Genomic DNA, 25,379 nt, shown 5'->3' on the forward strand with positions numbered 1-25,379 from the left:
CCATGAGGGGTATTTCAGTTTTCTATCAAGTATTTTGTGCATTTGACATATAGTTGGATTGCCTTTTCAATTGTATCATCTTCTCATACAATTTCCTACTTTGAGTGTTCCATATTGCTAGAGGTGGGACAAAATGTTTACAGCTTGGATTACAAAAATCCTGATATGGAAATCTCAAGAACAGATATAGTAGAAGTCATTCTTTTTATTAATTTTACTTTGGAAAAGACTAATTTTCAAGTTGATTGTGTAATTTTAAATTACAAAAAAATAAAACAAACCCAGCTCAATTAATTCCACCCAGCTTACCTTCAGCATCCTACCTTGCTGAAAAGCAAAGGGGACCAAGAATAACAGTTCTGTCAGTGCAGTTCAGCAAGAGGATAAATGGGAAGCCTCAGGGATATCTTCCTGTCATTGAACCTAGCTGTAAAGGAAGATTCATTCACCCCAATCTATCTAGAAAGTGAATCTCTCACCAGATAAGACAATTGGTGCTAGCTGAGGAAGAGCTGCTGTAAATTAAGATTTATGGATTACAGACAACATAAAGAGATACGTTTTGATGACTGAGGCAATCAGTCACGGATCCTGGGTGTGACTGATCACTGAGCCCCTACAATGAAAAAAGCCTCTGAAGGGAGGCATGCTCTCCAGGGCAGTGTGCCCATGAAGCTCAGGGAAGAATGCATGGGGTGACTGACCTGTTGCACAGGAACCTGAACTTCCCTTGACACAAAGGGGACCCAGGGTGGCTGTTGAATAACACATCAGATGTGTGAATCAACCCCTATAGAACTGCTCATCTCTGAATTAAACAAGAGTGCAAGTGTCTTCCTTCCTGCCTTAGCCAGACCAGGATGAGGAGCGTATACATGAGAAACCTCTTTGAAGTAGTTCTGGGCTAGTCACTTCTGAGACTTCTCACCAAAGCCTTCCCTGTCCTGTGCCTAAGATGGCCTCAAATCACATATTACTTCCCAGCAGCAGAGGATGCCCACCATCATGATAGTGAGCATATTACAGAGACACATGATGAGAAATATGTTTGTACTGTGAGTCAGCTGTCTACTGCACTTACTATAGTCTGCGAAGTGTAATTAGCATTCTGATTTACATACATCGCTATATCATTCTGCTTAATCAAAACCCTACGTAATGTCAAATAATTTCAGGTAAGTAAATCTGACATTAAAGATTAACAACCTTCACTACACCCACCACCAAGTGTGGAACATCTAAAAGCACTTAACTAGGGAGTATTGGACTCTGACACTGGGTCAGATGTGCTGAGTAGGATTCAGGACAGTGCAAGGATTAGCTTTCATCCAAGATTTACTGGAAGGACAAAGGAAGTAGGTGCTCACTGCTTTCCCTGGAGTTACAACGGGAGCAAAAAGTAGCCACAGATTCACACTGGTGGCATAACAACACTGTAAGCACCCCGTTCCCTCTGCATCATGGTATGAGTTCCTGGAGATGTGGTTGCTGTATGCCCTCACCTTCTTCCTATGACATGTCTGTCCCAGAGGCCCCACATGTAGGTTTAACATCAATTTCAACTGAGGCTGAATTTAACCCACTGTAGCTTCTAGTTTATCTAAAACCCAAGCCTTTATTGTCAGCACTAAAGTATTTTGTTTATGTAGGTCTTAACATGACATGGTCTCATCTGTTTTTCCCAAAGTTAGTTACTGTTGTACACTACAAGAAAGACAATTTGTAGGGAGACTGGAATAATTTAGGATACCATTATTAGAAGCATAAAGAAAACAATATCAGATAAAGAAAACAATAACTCAGAAACAATTAAAGAACCCCAAACACAATGGGTTTTATAAAAGTTATAATTCTATATAAACTCTATTATATATAATATATATGTAATTTATATTATATATAGATTCTATACATAATTCTATAAATTCAGAGGAAGCTTGGGATATATATAAAAATATGCTACCTCTAGGAAACAAAGTTAACCAATATTATCAGTACTTTATTCTAGCATAGTGTTTTCCATTAGTATATTTCTAAGTAAGTGTTTCACAAAGCAGGCATCATTATTCCACTTTATGGGTGGGGAAGCTGAGGTGTGACAGTGTGACGTGACTTCCCTATGTCATAGAGCAGATGAGCAGTAAAACTGGGAACATGCCCTTGGTCTCCTGAGGGCTAACCCTGTACTTGATCCACCGGCAATGCTGTGATCCCCTTCTGCCATCTACAGTATATAGTCTAGCTTCATCTAAGTCAAATTCATAAGTAGCATCACAGGAAACAGCCTATTATGCAGAGATCTCTGCAGCATATGCCTGTTTTCCTCTCCTTAGAAATGGCTTTCATTCTGATTTATGGGGTGCCTCAATTGCAGCATGAGAAGTTGAAACGTTGGGGAAATTACCTAATATTTTACAAACCAAACACTGCTCAGGAGTTAGCAAATGAAACATGCAAGGTATGATGAAGAAGATGCAACACTGCATGCACAGAGCAGAGCTACTTCCTGCCTTCCACCCTGCACCCCTCCTGGCTGCTGGCCTAAGCCACCCAAACACACCGGCAGAGAAACCCAGCAGAAAAGGAAGAAGTTTTCAGAGGAAGAAGAGTATCTGCTGTACCCTCACACACCTCTTGAAGAAGCCACATTACGGACAAAGGAGACTATGGTGAGAGGAAGTTTCAGAAGTGAACAATCTAGAGAAGTTTCTTACACCTCTGAAACAGCCAGATGAATTCAAACGATGGTGAAATCAGACAGCAAATGGGGTCTTCCAGGCATGAACTCACGCTCTTATTTATCCTGTACATGCACTGAATCATCTGAAGAATTGACTGGACTTTCCTATCTCAGCAGCACCAGTGTGTTTGCTGGGCCTAGATAGTTCTCAATGGATGGGCTGTTTGAGTTGTTCCCACCAGACAGCCTCTTTGGTCTCCTGCTTATCTTGCTCCAGCCAGAAAGCAGAGTGACATCGGTATTTCCGTAACAACAGTAAGGCCACAAGGAGACCAAGGGTACAGGCAGGGTTGCGTGGAAACTGAGGCACACCATTCATACCTGCCAGTCCTTGAAGTCAGCATTTGTAACTAAGCTTGCTGTTCCCGGATGTGGGAGATGTGAGACATGCCAGAAACACTCAGCACAGGACTCTTAATAAATCCTCACACATTTTAGGTAATCATTAGCCCTGAGGCTGCTTTTAGACGTTTGGCTCTAACTTCCCTGGGATTCAAATACAGTGAGATAGTTCTTAATCAGCAATATGATGTTCCAAATTGTTCCAAATCAAATTCACCTCCCTGTATATTGCACATTTAACCCAGTTAACTTGTAATTGGAGCTGTAACAAGTTGGATGTGTCCATTATCTGACTGTGTTTTTTTATGATTACATCACCGTAAGACATAAGCATCTCTGGTCAACTAGCACATCTTATGCCTACAATAGCACCGCTGAAATAGGAAAATATTATTTTAGAGAGTGGAAGCCACAGAACTCTGGTTCATCTTGCCTAAAATCAGTGGGTGACAAGCATAGAAGACACATCTCCTAATTGGTGGTCCTTTGCCTTATTCATCCTTCTCCTTCTAGCCCAAGCTTAGAATTTGCTATAAAAGCACTTTCCATGGACATTTATGCCACCGTAGAGAACAACTAAGGGTCAAGACCCCACAGCAACAGGCTCTGACTTGGATCAAGATGCATGTGTGAGATGCAGGAATTGGATAGCCACTTTCACATAGCTGTTTGCTATCAGCTTTTTTGTACTGTATCTAAGTATAGCCATACAAACCAGACTCCCTGAAGGCGCTGAGGCAGCCTGGGCTGCTCAGAAAAGCTGGGGTGAGACTGTCAGGCATGATGAAGGTAGACAGAGAAAGTGTGGGTATGTAGTTTGGGGGTGGGAGAGAGGGGGCCTGCTGCTGTGGTTCTCAGCTGCCAGCAAAAGGAGATGAGGATGTTTGCTTTGTTGTGCACCTGGCTTGCATGCTAAAAAAGTGTGTTTGGGCTGAGAACTGGGGATGGTCAGAGTTTACAGAGTACCTGGACTTCTGCCCCAAACCCCAAATCACCTGCTGAGCCACAGCTCTGGCAGAACTGCACTTGTATTTGTGTCAGGAGTTAAAATAGCATATTTTGGCATCTGTTCAAATTGCCAGAAATCTTCCCTGGCTGTTCTGCCTTTTACCCTGCTGATGTTTTACAAACTTTTTGGTGAATATGAGTACCAGCCACAATGGAGTAAGCCAGGTTACAAAGGAATGGCCATTTGTATTCCACACAGACCAAAAAGCAATGGGAACCCATGGGAAAAACAAGTCCGTAATAGTGCAACTGGCAGATTTAGAGTGCCCTGTGTGTGAGCATGATGCAACATTCACAGCAACACTCGCTTCAGGGAGGAAGTCCCAGTGAAATGTTGGAGACCCAGGATGACAGAGGGAGTTAGGAATTTCTAGAGTGGTTGCACGGCTGTAATTGTAAAATTGTTCAATCCCTCTTTAAGGCAAATTTAATGAGGCCAGGTAATTCAAGGCACAAGTTACTGGAAATGTTTTCAATCAGTGCAGCTCAGTAGTGGCCAGTTACTGTCATTGAATCGTAAGGCTTGGCTCGTTTCCCACTTAGGCAGGCAATCAGGAGGTACAAGGACCTGTGAAACAGCAGTTCCCCTAGACATTAATCAGTATTTCACTTTGCGGGCTTCAAATGCACCTGCACGAGTTGGGGGTCACGCTCCCCCGAAATCCCTCTCTCGGGTGCTTCCACCCCATCCTCCAGAGCAGCCTGCCTCAAGCATCCCTCCCCAGCCAGGCCCACACTGCACCCACCACACCACATCCCGTCCCTGACGGGCCGGCTTAGCCCCAGCCCAGCACTCAGGGATATATGGCTGACCGCAGCCCTGCTTGGGGGGGTCTGTCGAAGAGTCAGCGGTACCCCCTGAGATGAACACCCAAGCGCACCCCGCTACCCGCATGGCGCTGCGGTGGACGTGAACGCGCAGGCGCGCTCCCCACTCCCAGAGAGCTGCAGGCGCACTGACGAGATTTGTCCCTATCCGTGCGCCGTTCGGCGTGAGGGGAGGTGGGTAAAACAAGATGGCGGCCGTGTCTCGCTGCGCTCGGGCTCCCCGCGGCCTCTTGTTGCCAAGGGCAGGTGAGTGTCACCGCTGCCGAGGGCTTGTGGTGAGGGCCAGGCTGCTCTTGCGCTCCGTGTCCGGGCCTGTGTGTCACTATGCTAGCCGCCTGCTCGCTCTGCACCTCCGCTCTCGGTGTAGAGCGGGGCGAGGAGCTCTCCGGGCAGCGTCTGAAAGGCAGCTGATACAGCTGTTTGCGGCAGAAAGGTCGGGTTTCTGCTGTCCTTCTCTTTAGGGAGCTGGGGTTTACAGCCCGAAGGTGGGACTGGCTCAAGCTGTACAGTGTAAGATGTACAGTGAGTTGTGTCATCGGAACTGTTAAATTTCAGCAAATGAAATGCCCCATTGGTTAAAAGTGTTGTTTCTTTTACGATTTTTTAGGTGACCGTGACATTTTGGCTGTGGTCTATAAGCATGCTCAAGGACCAGACTTATATTAAATCTTATATTTTGGCCTTTAATGCCAAAACAGAACTTTCCTGTGAGGGTGCTGAGGCACTGCAACAGGTTGCCCAAAGAAGTGGTGAATGCACCATCCCTGGCAGTGTTCAAGGCCAGGTTGGACAGAGCCTTGGGTGACATGGTCTAGGGTGAGGTGTCCCTGCTCAGAGCAGGGGGGTTGGAACTTGATGATCTTAAGGTCCTTTCCAACCCTAACTATTCTATGATTCTATGATTTTTAGTTAAATTGATTCGGCACGTGCTCCTCTGTTAAACAAAGTGGGAGATGGCAAACAGGTTTTGTTGGTTGATAAAGGTGAGGAAGGACTTTAACGTACTTTAAATTGGAGAGATGTGTCTTTTCAAGAAAAAGATTTTTCTGGTTTACTGTGGGTATTTGAGATTTAATTCAAGCGAGTATTCATAAACTTCAAATATGGATTGTAAAAGCAAACTTTCAGTAACAAATAGATTCTGTTTTGGGAAGAAATCCTACTATCCTGGGAAAGAATCGTGGTACAAGTTTGTGTTATACAGGAACACAGAGCTTTAAGCAGTGCTGCTAAGCCTGGAGGTGTCAACATGGGCTGTGAAAGCTGTATGGCTGTGTTAAGCCCTAAGTTGCTCAATGTGCATTTTGGTAGGGCTCCACACCATGTGAAAGGTCCTTTAAGCACGAATCAGTGTGAAGATCTCTAGCCTGCTTTCTTTGAGTCTCATAGATACCCTTAAACCTATTTTTTAAATATAAAATAGCAGTCATTTGGCACGTCACCATATATTGTGGTGACAATTTGTGACAGATCTTGTACAGTTTTGGAAAACAAGAGGTATATACCATTAAAGGTCTTACAGTATAAAGCAAGCAACAGCAGGTATATACAAAAAGGTGGGAGAATACAAAACTAATTGGGTGTTATTTGTTAGTGTGGCAGTGATAGCATCAAGAAGAGCCAGTCACCAATATTATTTTGCAGAAATAACAGCAAAAAAACTTGCAAAGTAGTTGAAAGACATTCAAATTTTTTTCAGATTAACTTTTTAATAGTTCTCATATGGGCTGATTTGTTTAATAATGCTTTTTTCAACAGGTATTCACAGTGGACTGAAATTTTGTTGCTTTTTAGGTTTTGTATTGTAAGAACTGAAATGTGTTCCTATCTAGAAGTAATAGTGATAGTGTTAATTCTGTAAATATGAATAATGATATCAATATTCTGTATTTTATTTTTTAATTATTTTTTTTTTTACAAACCTTTAGAAAGAGAAGTGTATGTAAACAAGGTACTGAGGAGTATGGGTCATCAAACTTGCTTCTTCAGTATCTCAGCATACCATGTAGCTTTTTGCGTATATGAAGGAATGCTGCTGCTGGCTCTAAAGAACAGGGTCATTTTCCCATGAGTCTGCTTTTCCTAAAAAAAAAAAATAAATAAATAAAAAAAAAAAAATCCTAGTTGTTAGAACACTACAAGAATGAAGGTAACAAGACCATGCAACTGTCTCCCTCAGTATTATCCTTTATGCTTACACTTGTACTGAGCTTGGTTAATCTTCACTCTCCAGGTACCTGTTACATAGCTACAGGCTTTGTTCTGTGCACAGTATTCAGAATACACTAGTGATTTCATTTGCATTCATTTTCTGTTGTCATTTAAAAAAATAAAAAAGCAACCCTCCTCTCCAGGAGTTTTGAACTGGTGAAAACCTAGGGTATGGGCTTTATGTTTTTGTAGCTTGTATCAGATTACATAGTGAGCACAGCGTGATAATGTGCTTTAACATGTGCTGTATTGGAAGTCCAGTGAAATGACTGGCTTCACCTTCACTGCAATTCCTCAGAATTATACACAAGGATTTTTGAGGACAGTGTTGAATTAATGATAGATAATGATAGATAAAGCAGAACGTGAAGGTATGTGGTGAATGTGGCAATGATGAGTTGGCACGTTCCTTAAAATTTCACTTTGAGGTATTGTAAAGTTTAATATGAACATATTGTGTCACTTTTAAAAACTGCATGTTAGGCTTTCAGACATTAATTGGGTGCCACAGGAGTGTGTACTTCTTTTAGACTCCAGCACATCTTTGAGAAATTGTGTGATTTAATATTTTTTATTTCTTAATGGGTGCTTATCATGGTGTATATTTTGGTTTTTTTTTCTCATAGTTAATCTCAAGGTCCCTGCTTCAGTAATGGATAGGACCTGCATATCTGCCACTTTTAAGACAGATAGTGTGCCCAGTTTAACTGTTCCTGAGCTTAGCTCTGTTTTGTAGGAATTGTTTTTAGGAAGTCATATACCTACTTGAAGTTTGCATTGGTAATATTGGAGTATATTTTTTAGGCATAGTATATTAATTTGGTAAATACAGTATTTGTGATTGCTCTGGTTAGGTGAGCGTCAAACTACCTTTCAGGACAAAATTGGGATGTGGTTTCTTTTATTATTCTAATTTGTGAATTATAGAGAGAAGAGGGATAGACAGGCTTTTAGATGGAGAAACACCTCCTTCAGGCACTGAAATCTTGCTGAATTTTCTGGTTTGAATTTTATCAGCTGATCTAATGAACTATAATTTATGTTCAAACATCACTGGTCCTTTTCATCATGGCTACACCATGCCACAATGCAACTGGTAACACATAACCATATTGGAATAAAACATACTCCTTCAATGTACAAGTGCGATTTTGTTTTGTTCCTTAATGCATCCATCATTCTGATATCAAACACTAATCTTGTTTTCATTATGATTCTTGCTACTTGGATTTCTGTGAGATTAAACTTGTTTATCTTTCTCCAAAAAAATGCTTATGACCATGACTTACTAAGAGTTGGAAGGTCAGTTACTTGATTTCTGTTATATCCTCAGGCTGGTTTTCCAGTGACGGCTCTTATGATCTGCTGTTGTCAACAGTCAGTTGTCTGTAGTGTGTTTATGCACTCTGTATTTCATCTGTTCCTTTCTTCCTGTGAGCATGCACATGTAATTACACTAAAACACTTCTAATTTCCGAAATCTTTTACAAGCAGTTTGTTCCTTGCTTTTAGCTATCGTGGTTGGAGAGGACATATGTTTCTTCTTTTCAAAATCCCTATTGGAGTGACCTTGTCAATTTTTGTGAATATTCTAGTGGTGTCGTATTTTTATGGCTTTCAAGTTTTCATAGTTCCTTGAGAAAAGGAACAGCTTTAAGGCAGTACTGTTTGCATCATGAATGTGTCTCTTCGAATCTCTTAATTTCTCTTCATTTCCCTTCACTCAGAGCTATGATATAGGAGGGTTGCTGCTTCTTCCAGCGTTTGGGTCTGATATGTTTAGACTGAGGTGAAAAGTCTGGTTAACTGCACCTGGAGTGATTCTGAGTTTTTTTTCTTTCAGTTCCAGGATCTGGGAGTAGGATGTGGATGTACTTGGGTGGGACCTGCCTGTAGCAAGTATTCTTTATTTGCTTAACCTGTGTGCTTCACCTTGTACATCAAGTGCTAATGCTAGCTAGTAAAGCTTTATTTGCTGTTTAGGAATCAATAACCTTAGTCTGCTCCTTTCGTATCTTAGTTTGGTCTTTATCAACAGCTCCCTCAAGGCTGTTGTCCTCTGACCTATCCAGATGTCTCTGAAATAGCCTCTCAGGAGTCTTGACATGGGAAATTTTGCTGAGGGAGATTAGATAAAATGGATCTGTAACAAGAAAAATAACATTAACTGTGGTTTGACACTGCTAACTTTTAGCTTATGTCACATGCTCTCTTCTGTTTTGTGTTGTAGGCCCTGGCATTTCTGTGCTAGCTGCAGCACCATCTGTGTTGCAGCAGAACCGCCAAGTTCATCATGCATTGATCCCTCATGGAAGAAGTGGACGATCATCTGTTAGTGGCATTGTGGCCACTGTCTTTGGGGCTACAGGTTTCCTAGGACGATATGTTGTCAATCGTTTAGGTAATGTTCCCCAGGAGTGCTAATTAAAACAAACAAACAAACAACTATTTTATTCTTCAGGTTGCAGGGTAATCTAGAAATCTCAGGCACTTTGGATCTTAAGAGTGTGATGCTTCTGTAGTGTTTGGTCTGTTAAAGTGTCAAGATATGGCAATTAGTAAAAACTGTTTTAATCTAGGAAATCTAGAAGCTTTAGAAGACCATTAAAGTTGTTAAAATAAGTTACACTCGTTCAAGTACTGTTTCTGAGTCAACTGTTTCTGAGGAGAGGTACAACACATATTTGAGTTGCTCTGTTTTGGCCTTATTAGGACATTCCAGGAATTTGGGATTCTTTGAAATTACCGTTTTGAATTCAAGTTTTAGATAACAATTCTTGCTTTTGTTTTTTCGCCTTTCCGTACAACTTAAAAATTGCAAATACCCTTAGATGTCACAGATTTTTAAGTATTGTAATATGTTTATAGCACATGCTGTGATTTTTGTTGTTGTTAACAAGCTTAATGCACGCTTCTCTATTTTGTCTTACAAGCCAAATACCCAAGTGTGTCCCTGCTTAAGAATTGCAGTGATGTAGGTTCAAACATTTACTTCTGTTCTACTTTTAGCTGTGCAGATAGCTATTCAAGATATCTATGTTGTGCTTTACTGCCAGGGGAAAAAAGGAAGTTTTGTATATTCAGAAGTTCATCTACTTAAAGTTATGTAGTAGTTTAGGTTAAGTCAAACTTTGTTTTGTGAATCCTTAGGTCGCATTGGATCTCAAGTAATCATCCCCTATCGCTGTGATCAGTATGACCTCATGTATCTGCGGCCCATGGGTGACCTGGGGCAACTTGTCTTCTTGGTAAGTCTTTTGCTTTGGCTTTAGATCAAATACAATACCATTGCTATACAAGGAAGTCTGTTAATCATTCTCAAAGTCAGAACTCCAGCTATTGTTTAGCCTCTAAATGGAAATGGTGTGAAAGAGCTTTCTTTGATTATGCCTATTTACATATTATCTCATCTTTTTCCCATTTGATGCTCTGGTTACAGGAGTGGGACTCTAAGGACAAAGACTCTATCCGAAGAGCCGTGGAACACAGCAATGTGGTCATTAATCTTGTTGGAAAGGAATGGGAAACAAAGTAATTTTCTTTTTTTCCCCCCCCCTGCCCTATATAGATAGATTTACACCAGGTATTAGACATTGTAGCTGCATTTTGCAGCTTGTGTATAGTATGCAGTGACTCTGACATTATTCTTGGCTTTTACGGAAAGGCAAACCTGAAAATCTTTACGTAAAAGTTCTTCCATTTCTTTTAATTATTAAGTAATGTCCTGGTTATGATCTGCTTTTGGAAATTGCATTCTTTCTATAATTTTCTAGCCTACAGCTTTTGTTCTGACAGAGAGTTCTATGTGCTGTTTTCTACAGATGTTTAATTAGAATCATAGAATCATAGAATAGTTAGGGTTGGAAAAGACCTCAAGGTCATCTAGTTCCAACCCCCTGCCATGGGCAGGGACACCTCACACTAAACCATCCCACCCAAGGCTTCATCCAACCTGGCCTTGAACACTGCCAGGGATGGAGCACTCACAACCCCCCTGGGCAACCGATTCCAGTGCCTCACCACCCTAACAGGAAAGAATTTCCTCCTTATATCCAGTCTAAACTTCCCCTGTTTAAGTTTTAACCCGTTACCCCTTGTCCTGTCACCTATAGCTGACAGAGGTTCACTAGTTTCTGTCAGCTCGTATTTACATTATTACAGAAGTGGACTTTCATCCTGTCACTTTGGCATAGTGAAGAATTGTAGCCTATTAGAATAAGCTGTGATCAAGTTTTTCCTATTCTCTGGCAAATGTTAGTAAACAGGAATAGCTTATTGAGAGTCCCAAAGATTAATAACATAATTCCTTGCTAGAATTTTGGCACAAACACTATTAGCTACATAAGCATTTTTTTTGGAAATAATTTTTTTTAAATAGTTCCTTTTGGAGATCCGTTAAAAAATCCTGTATTTGTTTTAGGTTGAAAATACCTGTAATAGCCTCATGTGCATTTGGTTTTTTTCTTGTATGCGTGCAAGTATATCCACCTTGTGTAAAGCCTTGTGCAGAACTGCCAGACAAAACCTCATTAGTTGTGTGATTTGCCTTTATAGGGTACATAATTTTGCTGTTGTAGTAGACAGAAACAAATGCAGATATCAGTTTCATCTACATTTACAAGTCTAATGCCTTTTTTGCTCTTTTTTTTTTTGGTGAACATCATTTGATGTTCAAATTGTAGAATTAATTGTCAATTGTATTAATAGAATTAGTAGTCTCATAGTGTACAGTTATTTTTCCTAAAATATGTGCTTGCCAACAGACTCACTGTTTCTCATCTAGTCAAATATCATACATAATTCTGGGAGACACTTTGATTTTGCGTTCAAGTTTGTAGAACTGTTTTGTTTTTCTGATAGTCACTTAGCTCCTTGTCCCACTGTTGGAGTCTATAACAAAGCTTATCTGGGGAAAAGCCCACCAAACCTAAATTATCTTAAGTCTTGTGCATCTCACAAGTGTTTTGGAACTTTTGGTATCTTCTTCTTTGAGATAAAGGTAAAAATGTACAAACCAGCAACCAGCTTGCCAAGATTGTTTGCGCTGTTGCTGAATTACGAATGTAAGTGTTCAGATGCTAATTGCTGTCAAAACAGGAGACATTTCTTTGTAATGTGGAAGTGAGGAAAGAAAAGAAAGCCTGTACAATTGGCTCAAGGACACTGTGGTATCTGTTTATCTTTTAGCTAAGTATTTCTTGTGTACTGCCCCCTTTAAAATGTCTGGACTTGCATAAAAAGTATGATTTATGTAAGGGAGGTTTTCTTCGTTATTGAAAGGAAGTGTGGTGACAACAGCAAAAAGTTTCATTCTAGTTAAAAATCCTCCAAATCTGTCACTCTGGTCAGTTTCAATAGATTCAAATGCAGAGGAATCTTTGTACATGTTAAAGGCTTTTGGATGTTCCAAACCTTACCACTGTATTGCACATATGTTCTTAAGTTATTTTATATATCTTGGTATCAGTGCTGGTGCTGGAACCCTGATATAAATTCTGTGCACTGTTAATCACAAGGTCAGACTAAACATTGTAATTATCCCAAAGTCTATGAAAAAAGGTAAGATTAGAAGTACAGATCAGTCAAAAAAAGTAAAGTTTGCCATTAAATACTTTCCTCCTTGTCTAGTATTAGTTTACGGTCTCATCTGTGTATACTGTGTTGTTCGAAAACTCCATAGTTACAGGAGGGATGTTGTTTGTTCTTGTATGTTTCTAAAATCTATTTTTGTGTGTGGAACAGGAGTGATGGTTCCCAGGATCAGATTAGTTATTGAAGGGTCAAAAATAACTTTTTATTTTTAAGGCTTTCTTTAGACTCCAGTGGGATCTGAAGAGCTGTGGGAGTAGATAAGGGCAGAGAGAGAGGCATTTGAACAAGATGTTTGTTACCCAAAGCAAATGGAAAAGATGGAGCAGGGTGCTCACAAGGACAGTATAAAGACGCGAGAAGTTAATTCTCTTTCTTGCAGTCTTGGGATAGTTGGAAACAATTTTAGAATTGTTGCCAGCCTATAGTGTTAGTTCTGCTTAGAGACAGAGCTTCTGTATTGTTCTTGATCAGATGCCAAACTAGATTGTAGTTGAACCCCCACTTTAGGCCCCTTGAATGCCATAAAGTTAGTGAAGTTGTTCTTTCTTCATGTTTCTCCTTGAAGTCCCTTACAGCTGCTGTGAAATGGTTCTAACTGTTCTGTCAGTGTAAAAATTTCAATTTACAGAAGCACCTGTGTATTCTGTGGTCTGGTTTTGTCTACTTCTGCAGTGCATCTGACCAAACTAAGGCTGCTAAGAATTTTTGAGCTCCTTTGTAGTGTAATTGAGTGCATCAAATCAAGTCAAAATTTTGAACAGAGCAGGTGTATAAAGACAGCTTTGCTCAGATTTCAAGATACAGCACTTCTCTTAAAAAAAAAAAAAACAAAACAAAACAAACAAAACCAAAAACAAACCTGCCTTCACTTGGAAAGAGTTTTCTGTTTGTCACAGACAAGTGGACAAGAGGATTTTTCATATTGATTTAATGTTAGCATGTGAAAAAGCAGACAGTACTAAAGCTGTAATTGAAGCTTACTGTTGCAATTCACTTGTCTCTAGTTTTTGTTACCTGAAGAGTCCCTCATGAAAGGAAACTTTCTTAGAAACAATGAGCATCGAGATAGGTCTTTTGAAATATATTCAAGTAATGTCATAATTGCGATTAAAGTAAAATTTGGTTTTTGTCTTGATTTAGAAATTTCGGTTTTGAAGATGAATTTGTAAATATTCCTAAAACTATTGCGCAGATAAGTAGGGAAGCTGGCGTGAAGACATTTATTCATATCTCTCACCTGAATGCTAGCATGAAGAGTCCTTCCAAATACCTTAGGAATAAAGTAAGTCTGGAATCCTTTTGAATATATTTTCCAAGAGATGCCTTTTTTTATTTGTTTGTTTGTTTGGTCCCGTTCCCCCCTCACCCTGATCCACCTCTGCTGGGTCTGTTCAAAGGAAATTGGGGTATGAATTTACTATGGAATGTTTTCTGCAGCTGAGGAATTTCTGAGTTACTGTGCTTATCGGAGCTAGACACCCCCCTTATACTACTTCATGTACTTTGAAGGGAAATAGATCATGTATTACTGAAAACCCTTTCTTCTGTCCTTGAATATCTTTGCATCTAAAGTTGCCGTCATTAAGAAAGAGGAACTAGTTTGATGGTTTGGGATCTGATATCAGGCCTAAACATCTAAGGCTGCAATGACCTAGCAAAGTAAGTAGTTTATGCCAAAAAGAATGCTGCAAAGACAGATGGATATCTGATATAGTTTTGGTATCTTTTTTTTTTTTTTCTTATTAGGAGGTATAATTTTTTTATTACTGATTTTTCTCTTTTTAATAGAGCTGTTGTCCCACATTTTTTGTTTTGCTTGAGCTTATTGTATTCTGCCTTGTTTTCAGTATAAACATGTTTTAAAACCACAGTTAAAATTTAGTAGTTCTCAACATGTAACAACTCTATAGTATAGGTAGGCCTTAGTGTATTTGCCAGGCCTATTGGAAAGTAGATAGCTGCCACTGAAATTTCGTACTGTACTTCAGCAGTTCTTGGCGTGTTCTTATAGTGTAGTAAGGCTTATGTAAACCTTCTGTTTTCTTCCAAACTCTGGTCTAATATAAACAAGAGAAGTATTTAGGTTAGGCTTCTTTCTTTTCGAATTTAAATTTGTGTCACTTCACTAGTGAGGCTGTGTTATATTTCAAATACAAGAAATGATCTACATGTTGATGGGACTGTTTGGGATGTTCTGTGAGACCTTTAGCATAGCATCTCAAAGATCAAATGGCCAGATAAAAATAATTTTTGAGCTACTGATGGTATCATTTCTTTCAGTGCTGTAGTCAGGATGCATTATGTTCTGAAAAGGCATTCTTATCTGTTCAGAATGGATCTAATAAATGTGTTCATTTTAATTGAATGATAGGCTGTTGGAGAGAAAGCAGTGAGGGAAGAATTTCCAGACGCTATAATTTTGAAACCCTCTGAGATGTTTGGGAGAGAAGACCGATTTCTCAATCATTATGCAAGTATGTACTCTTGAAATCATAAAACCATGTACAAGTTGTATACCTGCCTATAGAGTACAGAGGGGAAAATGTGATTTGCTTCTGAGAAGCAGAGAGGTATGTTTTTATCAGAAATATACTGTATTTATTAGCTGAAGGTGTGTACTGGGAAACATAATAAATTTTTACCTCATGGCTGAATTCTTTCTGAATCTAGTTAGTCTTTGCTATTTGGTTGTTGGGTGTTTTTTCTTAGTTTTGTTTTCTATTTTTGGTCTGAGCTAAGGTCTTGTCATCTTAACCCTCAAAATAGTTACCTCTAAAAGTAGTTTTTCAAGATGGTATAATGCTCAAAAGTAAAAATCAACCTGAGCTGTTCTCGGCTCAGAAGCACCAGTAATGATTCTGATGTATCACCAACAAAATTGCTAGACAGGATAGAGTGGAATCTGCTTCTATCTTGCAAAGTTGAGGTAAGTCTGAATCACTGTAAGTAAACAGTAAATACAACCTTCCCATTGTTGTTGAGAAAACTGTGTTGAAAACAGTGCTGCTGGAATTGGATGGTAGTTCTTCCCAATTTTATTTATTTAAAACAGCTAAGTCAGTGTTCAGAATAGATGCACACTCGGTGTAGTGCAAAATGCATTGATTATTTACCTGAAAGGGTTCAGACTTTGTTCACAAGTTATGTATGTGTCTTTCTGCCAGACATGCGCTGGTTTGGTGGTGTGCCTCTTATTTCTCTGGGAAAAAAAACAGTGAAGCAGCCAGTATATGTAAGTTCTGAATAAACCAAAACAATCCCAAATCTTTTGTGTGTGCCTGTGTGTTGGGTTTTTTTTTTTTTTAACTTTTCCCCCTGTAAATCACTTCTGAAAGAGGAGTGTGTGCATGCATTCCTGTTTTCTATTGGTAATTGTCTGAATTTGTTTCTTACAGGTGGTTGATGTAGCAAAGGCAATTATTAACACAATTAAGGATCCTGATGCTAAAGGAAAAACATATGCCTTGGCTGGGTAGGTTGCTTTTCTGATTCTAATTAACTGAAGTACTTCTTTTTGGTGTCATTTTTTGGCATGCTGCACAGTACATTTAATTTCTTCATCCATGCACACAGTTTGAGCTACAATAAATTCCACCTCCTTTTTGGGAGGAAAAATGACTCAAGCTGTTATTGTGAGTACTCTGAAAATCCTAGTTTGGGCCCCACTGCATTTAATGTTATGTACATGCACACAAAGAAATAGGCAGTCTTGGGAAACATACTAGACAACATGGATTTGGAGAAAATTATGCTAAAGTTGTGTGGAAGCCACCTGGAATTAGAACAGATGGAGACAGTGGATCTCTTGAAATATTTTTGTGTACACAAGCTCCAAGTCAGAATAGGTCATTAGCATTAAGAATAAACAACATGGCAGATGCCAAGGTAATAGGTCCATGTTTTGATGCTCTTAACATAAGCACTGGAACTGGTCTTCATCTAAAATATGTGTTAAAAGGAACATTAGTTTTATTGATAAACAGGTGCTAATTAGTCAAGGTATAAATGATGGTGAACTTTTTTTTTCTTTTGCATGCGTATCCATGTCTTCCTCCTCTCTGAAAATGTGCCTACTACCTGATTTTGCAAAAGGCTTATCTGAGATTGCGTTGTTTTTTCTGTTTGTTTTGTGGCACCGTTGCAGTGGCAGCTCTTTATTCCTGTAAAGCAGAGATCATTGCTGGTCTATCTTTTTACTCGTGTGATTTCACTTTCTTCAGTGCTGCCAATGAGCTGTTGAGAATATCCTGGTAGCTATGCTAGGTGTGTTGTATGCTCTGGAAGAGGCAGCAAGCAGGTCTTCAAATTACTTTGGATCATGCTGAGGAACTTCTGTTTAGAAACTAGCAAAATAAGAGGAAGAAGCTACCAATGGTCTGGAAGGGACTATTAACAATAACAACAAGGTTAAGGAGCTTGAGGTTGCTTTCAAATCACAGGGATGATACAAAGTGTCACGTTAAAGGACAAGTGGAAACAGGTGGAATGCTACAGCACTTCAAACCTTATTTTTCATCAAAGAGAATACATACCTAGGTGTCAGACACAACTAAGGCAAAACCGCAAACTGTGATGAAAATACTTATTTGAGTGACTGTAATATCTCTTGGGGGCAACTTGAAGATGGGTCAATATGTATCCAAAGCTGCCTGCCACAAAAGGAAGGAGAGGCGCCTGCTTTTAGATTCATCATTATCTCACAAAAACAACTGCACCAACTGCAGGAGAAATTGAGAATTGCACACAAAACAAAACACTATTTGCAGCCAAGTGGGAGGGTGGTTGGCTAAACTTTGAATGTATTCTTGCAGTTTTCAAGTCTCATTTTTTGGCAATTTACTGAGGGCCAGGAGTTCAGTTACCAGGTTTTGGAGTCAGGCATTCAAACGAGGATGTCAGCCTGTCACTGCAAGGAATACAGCTTCAGGGACATAACAGTGACTGAAAAGACTTTGGTCTAAACCAAAGATCCAAATCAGTGTTAGAAAACCAAAGGAACTCTGCAGCATAACCCTTGACTAAATCTGTATGTTCTGTTTGTTTTTTGGGTTTTTTTTTTTTTTTTTTTACTTCCTGCTGAGTGGTGGAATATAGTTTTAACTGTGGCAGCTAGTGGTTTTTTTTTTACCTGTTCCCCTCTATTCTCTGTGGCATTGCTTTTGCTTCCTCCACTCATTAAATCTTCTGCCTTGAATGTTAATGCTCTCTAGAGCTTGCTCTCTGCTAGTATTGTGGTTAATGTAATGAAACTTCCATGTGAATTTCTATTCTTGGTGAAGCTGTATTGTTGATGTTTGCTAATTTGTAAAGGAACAAACAGTATTTATGTTTATTTTTACATTTTTTAAGTTTGGCTATACTGTATATTCTTATATCTCAGGCAGTAATCCAGCCGCCTGGATGAAGCTCATACAAAGTTTCAAGAGTTGAATTCTTTTGAATTCTGCCAAATATGCTGACCTACCTTTAAGTGTATACATTAGAAAGTTTTTTCCTAATTTGCTTTTACAAACTAAAGTAGCAGTAATTTGGGTTTCTGTTTTTTTTTTCAGCATTTATCAACAAATTTTGTTTGTGGTCATTAGTATTGCTGTTCTTTTTGAAGTACATGTCAATTTTCATGCATACAACCTCAGACCTTGATATCTCTGAGATCTTGGGTTTATCAAACTGTAATTCATGTTCTTTGTATCATAGTCTTGGGTTTTTGGACTGTGTGAAGTTTTGCGTATGTAAGTCTTACCCTAGCATAGTCTTGCAGTTGGGCCACAACAGCCCCATGCAACGCTGCAGGCCTGGGGAAGAGTGGTGGGAAAGCTGCTCTGTGGGAAAGGACCTGGGGGTGCTGATTGATGGCCACTGAACATGAGCCAGCTTGTGCCCAGGCAGCCAAGAAGGCCAATGTCATCCTGGCCTATATCAGCACTGGTGTCACCAGCAGGGCCAGGGCAGTGAGCATCCCCCTGTACTCAGCACTGGTGAGGCTGCACCTCAAATCCTGTGTTCAGTTTTAGGCCCCTCATTACAAGAGAGACATCGAGGTGCTGGAGTGGGTCCGCAGAATGGCAGCAAAGCTGGTGAAGGGTCCGGAGCACAAGTCTGATGAGTAACAGCTGAGGGAATTGAGGTTGTTTAGTCTGGAGAAGGGAAGGCTCAGAGGGGACCTTATCGCTCTCTACAACTGCCTGAAAGGAGATTGTAGTGAGGTGGGGGTCTGTCTCCCAAGTAACAAGTGATAGGACAGAAGGTAACAGCCTCAAGATGCACAAGGGGACATTTAGATTGGATATTAGGAACAATTTCTTCCCAAAGGGTGCTCAGGCATTGGAACAGGCTGCTGAGGGACTTGGTGGAATCACCGTCCCTGGAAGTGTTCACAAACTGTGCGGATGAGGCCCTCAGTGATGTGGTTTAGTGGTAGCCTTGTCAGTACTGGGGTGATGGTGGGACTTGATATTAAAGGTCTTTTCTAACCTAGCTGATTCTACAATTCTCTGATTCTTAGTTTTGACTAAAAACACACTTTATTCAATATAACTGTGGTGGGTTAGCCTTGGCCAGCAGCCAGATGCCCACTCAGCTACTCACTCCTCCTTCTAAACAGGACTGTGGGAGAAAATTGCATGAAAGATGTATGGGTTGAGATAAAGAAAGGGGGAGGCTGATTACCACTTATGTCATGGGCCGAACACACTCAAGTTGGGAATACTTAATTTTATCTACTGGCAATTTAAATAGATTTGAACAGTGTAAAATAAATAAAAAAAAAAAAAATAAAAATAAAAGAGTAAGCCAGCACTACCTCCCTTCCTCCACCCTTTCCCCAGGCTCAACTTCAGTCCTTCATTCTTGAATCTTCTACCCCCTCTCCCTTTGCAGTGCAGAGGTATGGGCAATAGCAGGTTATGTAGTCAGTCCATAACTGTTCCTTCCTGTTCCTCCAACCTCTTCACACTTTTCTCCAGCTCCAGCCTGGGCCTTTTCACAGGCTGCAGCCCTTCAAGAAAAACCTTTAGCGTGGGCTCTTCATGAGCTGCAGGGGAATCTCTGCTCAGGTGCCTGCTCTCACCTTGATGTCTGCAGGGCTGTTTATCACGCTTCCTTTCCTCACTTCTCTGGGCCTTTGTGGCATTTTTGTCTTTCCTTAAATACATTTTCCCAGAGGTGCCATCTCTTGTCTGAGGGTCTCAGCTGTGCTCTCTGGTGGGTCTTTTGGAGCTGGCTGTCCCCAGCATGGGGCAGCCCCAGCTTCTCCACAGAGGCTGCCCCTGCAGCTCCCCTTCCCAGCACCCTTCAAAGGGTGCTGGGTACCATCCTTTCAGACCTAACCGATACCTTCTGTATGACATGGTAGAATACATAGACTCATAGAATGGTTTGGGGTTTGGGGTTTGGGTTAGAAAGGGCCTTAAGATCATCTGGTTCCACCCCCCTGCCATGGGCAGGAACACCACACACTAGACCATGTCACCCAGGGCTCTGTCCAACCTGACCTTGAACACTGCCAGGGATGGGGCATTTATCACTTCTTTGGGCAACCTGTTCCAGTGCCTCACCACCCTGATAGGGAAGAACTTCTTCCTTACATGTAACCTGAACTTCCCCTGTTTAAGTTTAAACCCATTGTTCCTTATCCTGTCACTACAGTCCCTGACGAAGAGTCCATCCCCAGCATTCCTGTAGGCCCCCTTCAGATACTGGAAGACTGCTGTGAGTTCTCCAAGCAGCCTTTTTTTCTCCAGGCTGAGCAGCCCCAATTTTCTCAGCCTGTCTTCATATGGGAGGTGCTTGAGCTCCTTCTCATTTCCGTGGCCTCCTCTGGACTTGCTCCAACAGCTCCATCTCCTATACTGGGGACACCAGAACTGCGCACACTACTGCAAGTGGGGTCTCATGAGAGTGGAGTAGAGGGGCAGGATCACCTCCTTTGACCTCTGTGCAGTTTGATTTCAAACCCAGTGATGAAACAATTTTGCAGTTTGTGACTTACACTGTTACCATTGCTGATGTCAGATTATATGTTTTTCTAACTTAATCATTCTTTATTTCAAACAGTACAGAATCTGGAGAGCCAGAATCTGTCCTCCTCTTGTGAGGAAAATGACAATTCAGTCAAATCGTTTAGATTGAAGGAAACAGGCCCTTGGTAGGCTTGGGGGTGGAGGACTTTAAAATTTTTGTCTGTTGCTGCAAGTATTCAAGTACACCTAAATTACCTATAATTTTTGTTGCTTTTTCTTTAAGACCTAACCGGTATTTCCTGTACGACATGGTAGAATACATCTACGCGGTTTCCTTTCGGACCTTTATTCCGTATCCGCTTCCACGTCCTCTCTACCAGTAAGTGGGACCCTTCTTTTTCTAAGAACTTGGGATCCACCAGGCACCACAGAAGCATAAATGATTGTTTCATTTGTTAATTAATATTGCCAGTTGTTATTTAACATGGTAGGATTGTAGAAACTGTCTTTTTCTAGATACTTGTTACTAGTTCTGAGTCTTCAGCTCAGGCACAGGCCTGTGTTTGATGAGCTAGTGTGTGAAAGGTGTACTTGTAATAGGCTTAGTTATTTATTCCAGAGTTATTGAATGGCTTTGCTGAGTCAACAAGTAGCGAAAGGTCCTAAGTTGGGACATCAGTACCAAACTAAACAAATTTATAGTAACACCACAGGGAAAATCTGCGTGTATGTTACTGATCGTAGGCACTGACAGATTTTTCGACAGCAGCTTAAGGTATTGCTACTGTCATCTGTTCTTCCAATCTAGTGAGCATTGGTGCCCTGGAAGCAGAGCTGGGGTAAGGGTGGGTATGGGTATTGATTGACTGTCTAGTTCAGTCCTTTGTAGTGATTTGAGCCCAGGTTGAAGGTAAGTTTGTACTGAGATCTTGTCCTGGAAATTTGAGCAGTGCAGATGTGAGCAAGCATTTCTTTGTCTGTTTGCCCTATAAGGGCAGTAACATCTTTAGAAGATGGTAGTGAATTGGAAGATAAGAAGGGAAAGGTGTAGCATCACTTCAGTTGACTGCAGTGGATGGATTGCGAAGGCTTTGTAGAAGCTCTTCCTGTAGCTGTACGTTTTGGCCTTAGAGGCCGCGTAGAAACTTATTTGCTCAGTTGCAGCTACTGAGTAATAGCACATGAAGGTGTGCAGTATAAATCAGCCTGGATATAGTCCTTAAGGCATAATCATATACTTTTGAAGAGCTACCTCAAACAGTAAATGCCATTTCAGAAGTTGACCTCAGCATGGTTGAGATGTGTTAATGTTTGGGGTGCTGGTCCTCCTCAGTTTCAGTACAATGCAAACTAATAAGCTAAAAAAGCCACCAGTTACAAAAGAGCCCTCCTACCAATCCGCTAATAGGACTCGTTTGTCTAATATGATTCATGTAACTGATGATGAATAATGCTAGAACATCTGAAACTGTTGTGTCTGATCTGAATTGGTTGTAGAGGCATCAGCTCAGCGTGGCTAAACTGACACAGAGCAACTTATTAAAAAGTTACTGTTTAGGTGCTTATTAGTTTTATTCACATCTGCTGAAGTTCATGTTAATGGGCTAAGCTAGGTAGTATTTCATATTTTTAAGAAAAGAGCGCATCTGAAAGCCTAGTTTTGTGCAGTAGTTTAGTAACCCCAATCTGCCAGGTGACTACTTCAGAAAGAGATTCTGTCTCGAATGAATATTGTTGGTCCCAAGATGCTGGGGAGGAGCTGTAGCATTGTTTTACTTTCTTCACCAGATTCTCTTTCAAGAGAAACTTAATTTCTCTAAACTGCAAATATACTAATCCTCATAATTTTTAATAGATGCAGATGGCTCCTGATTCCATCATCTTGTTTGTGTGGCTGTTAACTTACTTAGTTGCCAGCAAGCATGTTTTCTCATGGAGGCGTTGACTGTAACTTTGTGACTAGTTGGATTACTGCCTACACTACTAGGGAACAGAGTTTGGATGAAAGGCAGGGGCAAGACTGAACCCTTTGGTGTGTGTGGAATTGGATGTGGAGGTTTACTTTCCCTACCCGGTAACACTCATTTTTACTTAAATACCTGCTCCTCCATTCCCTTCCAAAGGAAAAGGAGACCGAATAATTCAGTAGCAAACAGTTGAAGTTACCAGAAGCACAACTAAGAACTTGCTGGCTGGCACATTCACTACTCTAATGAATTAATAGCTTGTGAGAACAGCTACAGAACATGCTCTTGCTCACAGTCTGTTAAGTGTGAAATATTTTTACCCGTTCTTGTTTTCTTTTGTGCATCTGGATAATGACTATGCTTGTGTAATACTCTTTCTAATGACAGTTTAATTGCAAGATTCTTTGAGATGAATCCGTTTGAACCATGGTTAACACGAGACAAAGTGGACCGGGTAAGTGTAGGACAATCCACAAATTCTTGGAAAATGTTTTGTGTGTTTGTAACTTGCAGTTCTAGTTTTGCATTCAAGGAGTGCTGAAATGTGTGTACATCATGTGGTGTTGAATTTCAGTTCAGTGGCTAGAATTTGATTTATAAAGACTTTCAGACTGTTTGGATACTATGAAATGTATGTATGAATGTACTCCCTGCTTTTATGTAACTAGTGAGTTTATGTACCTCTAGGTGCATTAAAATAATTTACACCATCCAGATAATGATGTTTTTAACAAGCTGAATTGACAGTGCTGGATACAGCTCAAATTCTAGAGTGCATTTCTTGTGAACATGTTGCAGCTTTATGTTTATTCCTAACTTCTCAGAGTGTCTAAGTGGGGGTGGAGGAATAACTTGCAAAAACCAACTGCAAGTGAGGAAAAAGTAGGATTTAGCAAGTATTAATGTCAAAACTGTTGGCATATGTGTAAGTTAGCAAAGATAGTCATGTACTCTGACAGTCTCTAAGCTTGCTGCTCTCTGAAGGTTGCAGGTACTCTCCCAACTATTTTGCGGAGTTGGAACTCTAATGTCTTTGTTATGCTGCAGTATTAATAACTTATTTTGACCTGATTTTCCTCAAATTAATTTGAAATAGGGTACTACCATGAATCTTGGGGAACTGGGTCCTATACTTAGCGCTGCTTACTGAGTAGCTATAAGCAAGTAATTCCTATGTTACATTTCTCCATCTGTGAAATAAACTGGTTCCCTATTCTATTTGGAAATAATTGTGAAAAACTGTGGATAGTATGTGTAATAAAGGAGGTAAACTTACAGCCTAGTGCAATTCCATGCCCCCCCAAACCACTGACTCATCCCCCATACTTGAGAGAGTTGGCATCGTGGTTGTATTGTCTGTATTTACCTAGGATGTAGATCTAACATCTCCTTCCTTCTAGCTGCCTTTGTAGTTTCTAGAGATAAGTTTAATTGAAATCATTGAAACTACTGCAGTTAGCTATAGCATGGGTAGTGTAAGAGGTGGAGTTTCTCCATGTCACTTCTGTGTCTTGAGTGTTCCTCTTTCACAGCTTTTCATCCTTAAGTAATCTACACAAAATTAGATGTGGTTGACTCTTGAAGACCTTTAAAGGAATAACAGCATAAGAGAAATCCCCATTTTCTAAGACACAGGTCATATGTTTTGTGAATATGGTAATGGACTTAAATATTCTTCTGTACAGGACCCTGTTCTAAACCGTGAACAGAGAAAAAACAACCTACCAAAGGTCGTAATTCAAAGTACATTTTCTTGACAAAGCAGAATGTATATAGTTGCAGTTCAGATATGCATTTACAAGTTTGGCCTGATTCTGTGGTTGCAATGCAGTGATCTTCCTGATAGTGTGCACCTAATGGAAAGAAAATGTAGACACTTACTGGATATCTCCCTGCTATTTATTCCTGAATCTAAATCTGAAGCCTGAAAGACTTTTTGCTGGATGCAGAACATCTGTGTCTCCTGTCGAATTACATTTGGTACTCAATACCTTGTGCCATAGTTCTGCAGGGCCACACTGAATCTTTTCATATTTCCAGAGGAAGACACTGAGCCAAAATCAGTCAAGGAACTGGGACTGACACACAGTTGGCTGAGTCCACATTTGTGTTTGAATAGGTCATGAGATCTACTACAGGATGCAGAAGTGTGTTGTATTGCAGTGTTCTTTCTTGGGGCAAACATTCTTAAATCAGCAGCCTTAAAACTGTAGTAGAATCTCCCAAGAGCTGCCATTTGTAGAAAATTGTTTTGAGGCATACTGAAGTGTTTCTAGTACTATGGATTTGTACTACTTTGTTTCCATAAAAGAAAAAACGTGACAGGCATAAGTACACAATACTTTTTTAGTGTGCCCATGATTGCGTTGGGTGTAATGCTGTTCATTCCGTCAAGTCAGTTACTTTTTTTGTCTTCTTTCCTCCCTCCTCCCACCCCTTTCTTCTTAAAGTTTCACACAACAGACATGAAATTTCCTGACCTTCCTGGTTTAGAAGACCTGGGTATTGAACCAACACCTCTAGAACAAAAAGCTATTGAAGTTCTGCGCCGTCACCGCAGATTCCGCTGGTTGGACACTGAGCTAGAGGAAGCAAAACCAGCAAAGACCTGTCCAGTGTAACAGCTGATAAGGTGGTTTCTTGACACTTGTTAAACTGCCTTTGTATGACCCAATTTGTTTGGAGAACTGTGTAAATACTGAGTAAAATACATTAATCATGTAAACTATA

General features: G+C 40.3%; 1 protein-coding gene across 1 annotated transcript; it reads left to right on the forward strand.

Moving 5' to 3' along the window:
• The first annotated feature begins 5,056 nt into the window (after positions 1-5,056).
• Positions 5,057-25,379, forward strand: NDUFA9 (NADH:ubiquinone oxidoreductase subunit A9). The gene is made up of 11 exons (XM_065672013.1): positions 5,057-5,164; positions 9,360-9,530; positions 10,280-10,377; positions 10,569-10,660; positions 13,862-14,003; positions 15,093-15,195; positions 15,886-15,953; positions 16,117-16,193; positions 20,966-21,061; positions 23,037-23,103; positions 25,100-25,379. Exons 1-11 carry the CDS (start codon positions 5,107-5,109, stop codon positions 25,268-25,270), a joined length of 1,143 nt encoding a protein of 380 aa, XP_065528085.1. The 5' UTR covers positions 5,057-5,106; the 3' UTR covers positions 25,271-25,379.

Source organism: Lathamus discolor, chromosome 1, assembly GCF_037157495.1.
Source record: "Lathamus discolor isolate bLatDis1 chromosome 1, bLatDis1.hap1, whole genome shotgun sequence".
Taxonomy (NCBI): Eukaryota; Metazoa; Chordata; class Aves; order Psittaciformes; family Psittacidae; genus Lathamus; species Lathamus discolor.

What these genes read in the sequence shown, in the direction of transcription:
- NDUFA9 (XM_065672013.1), top strand. Translation starts at nt 5,107, where the DNA reads ATGGCGGCCGTGTCTCGCTGCGCTCGGGCTCCCCGCGGCCTCTTGTTG. An exon ending in CAGTGAAGCAGCCAGTATAT is followed by an intron (nt 15,954 to 16,116) that starts GTAAGTTCTGAA and finishes TGTTTCTTACAG; the next exon opens with GTGGTTGATGTAGCAAAGGC. An exon ending in AAAACATATGCCTTGGCTGG is followed by an intron (nt 16,194 to 20,965) that starts GTAGGTTGCTTT and finishes TTTTTCTTTAAG; the next exon opens with ACCTAACCGGTATTTCCTGT.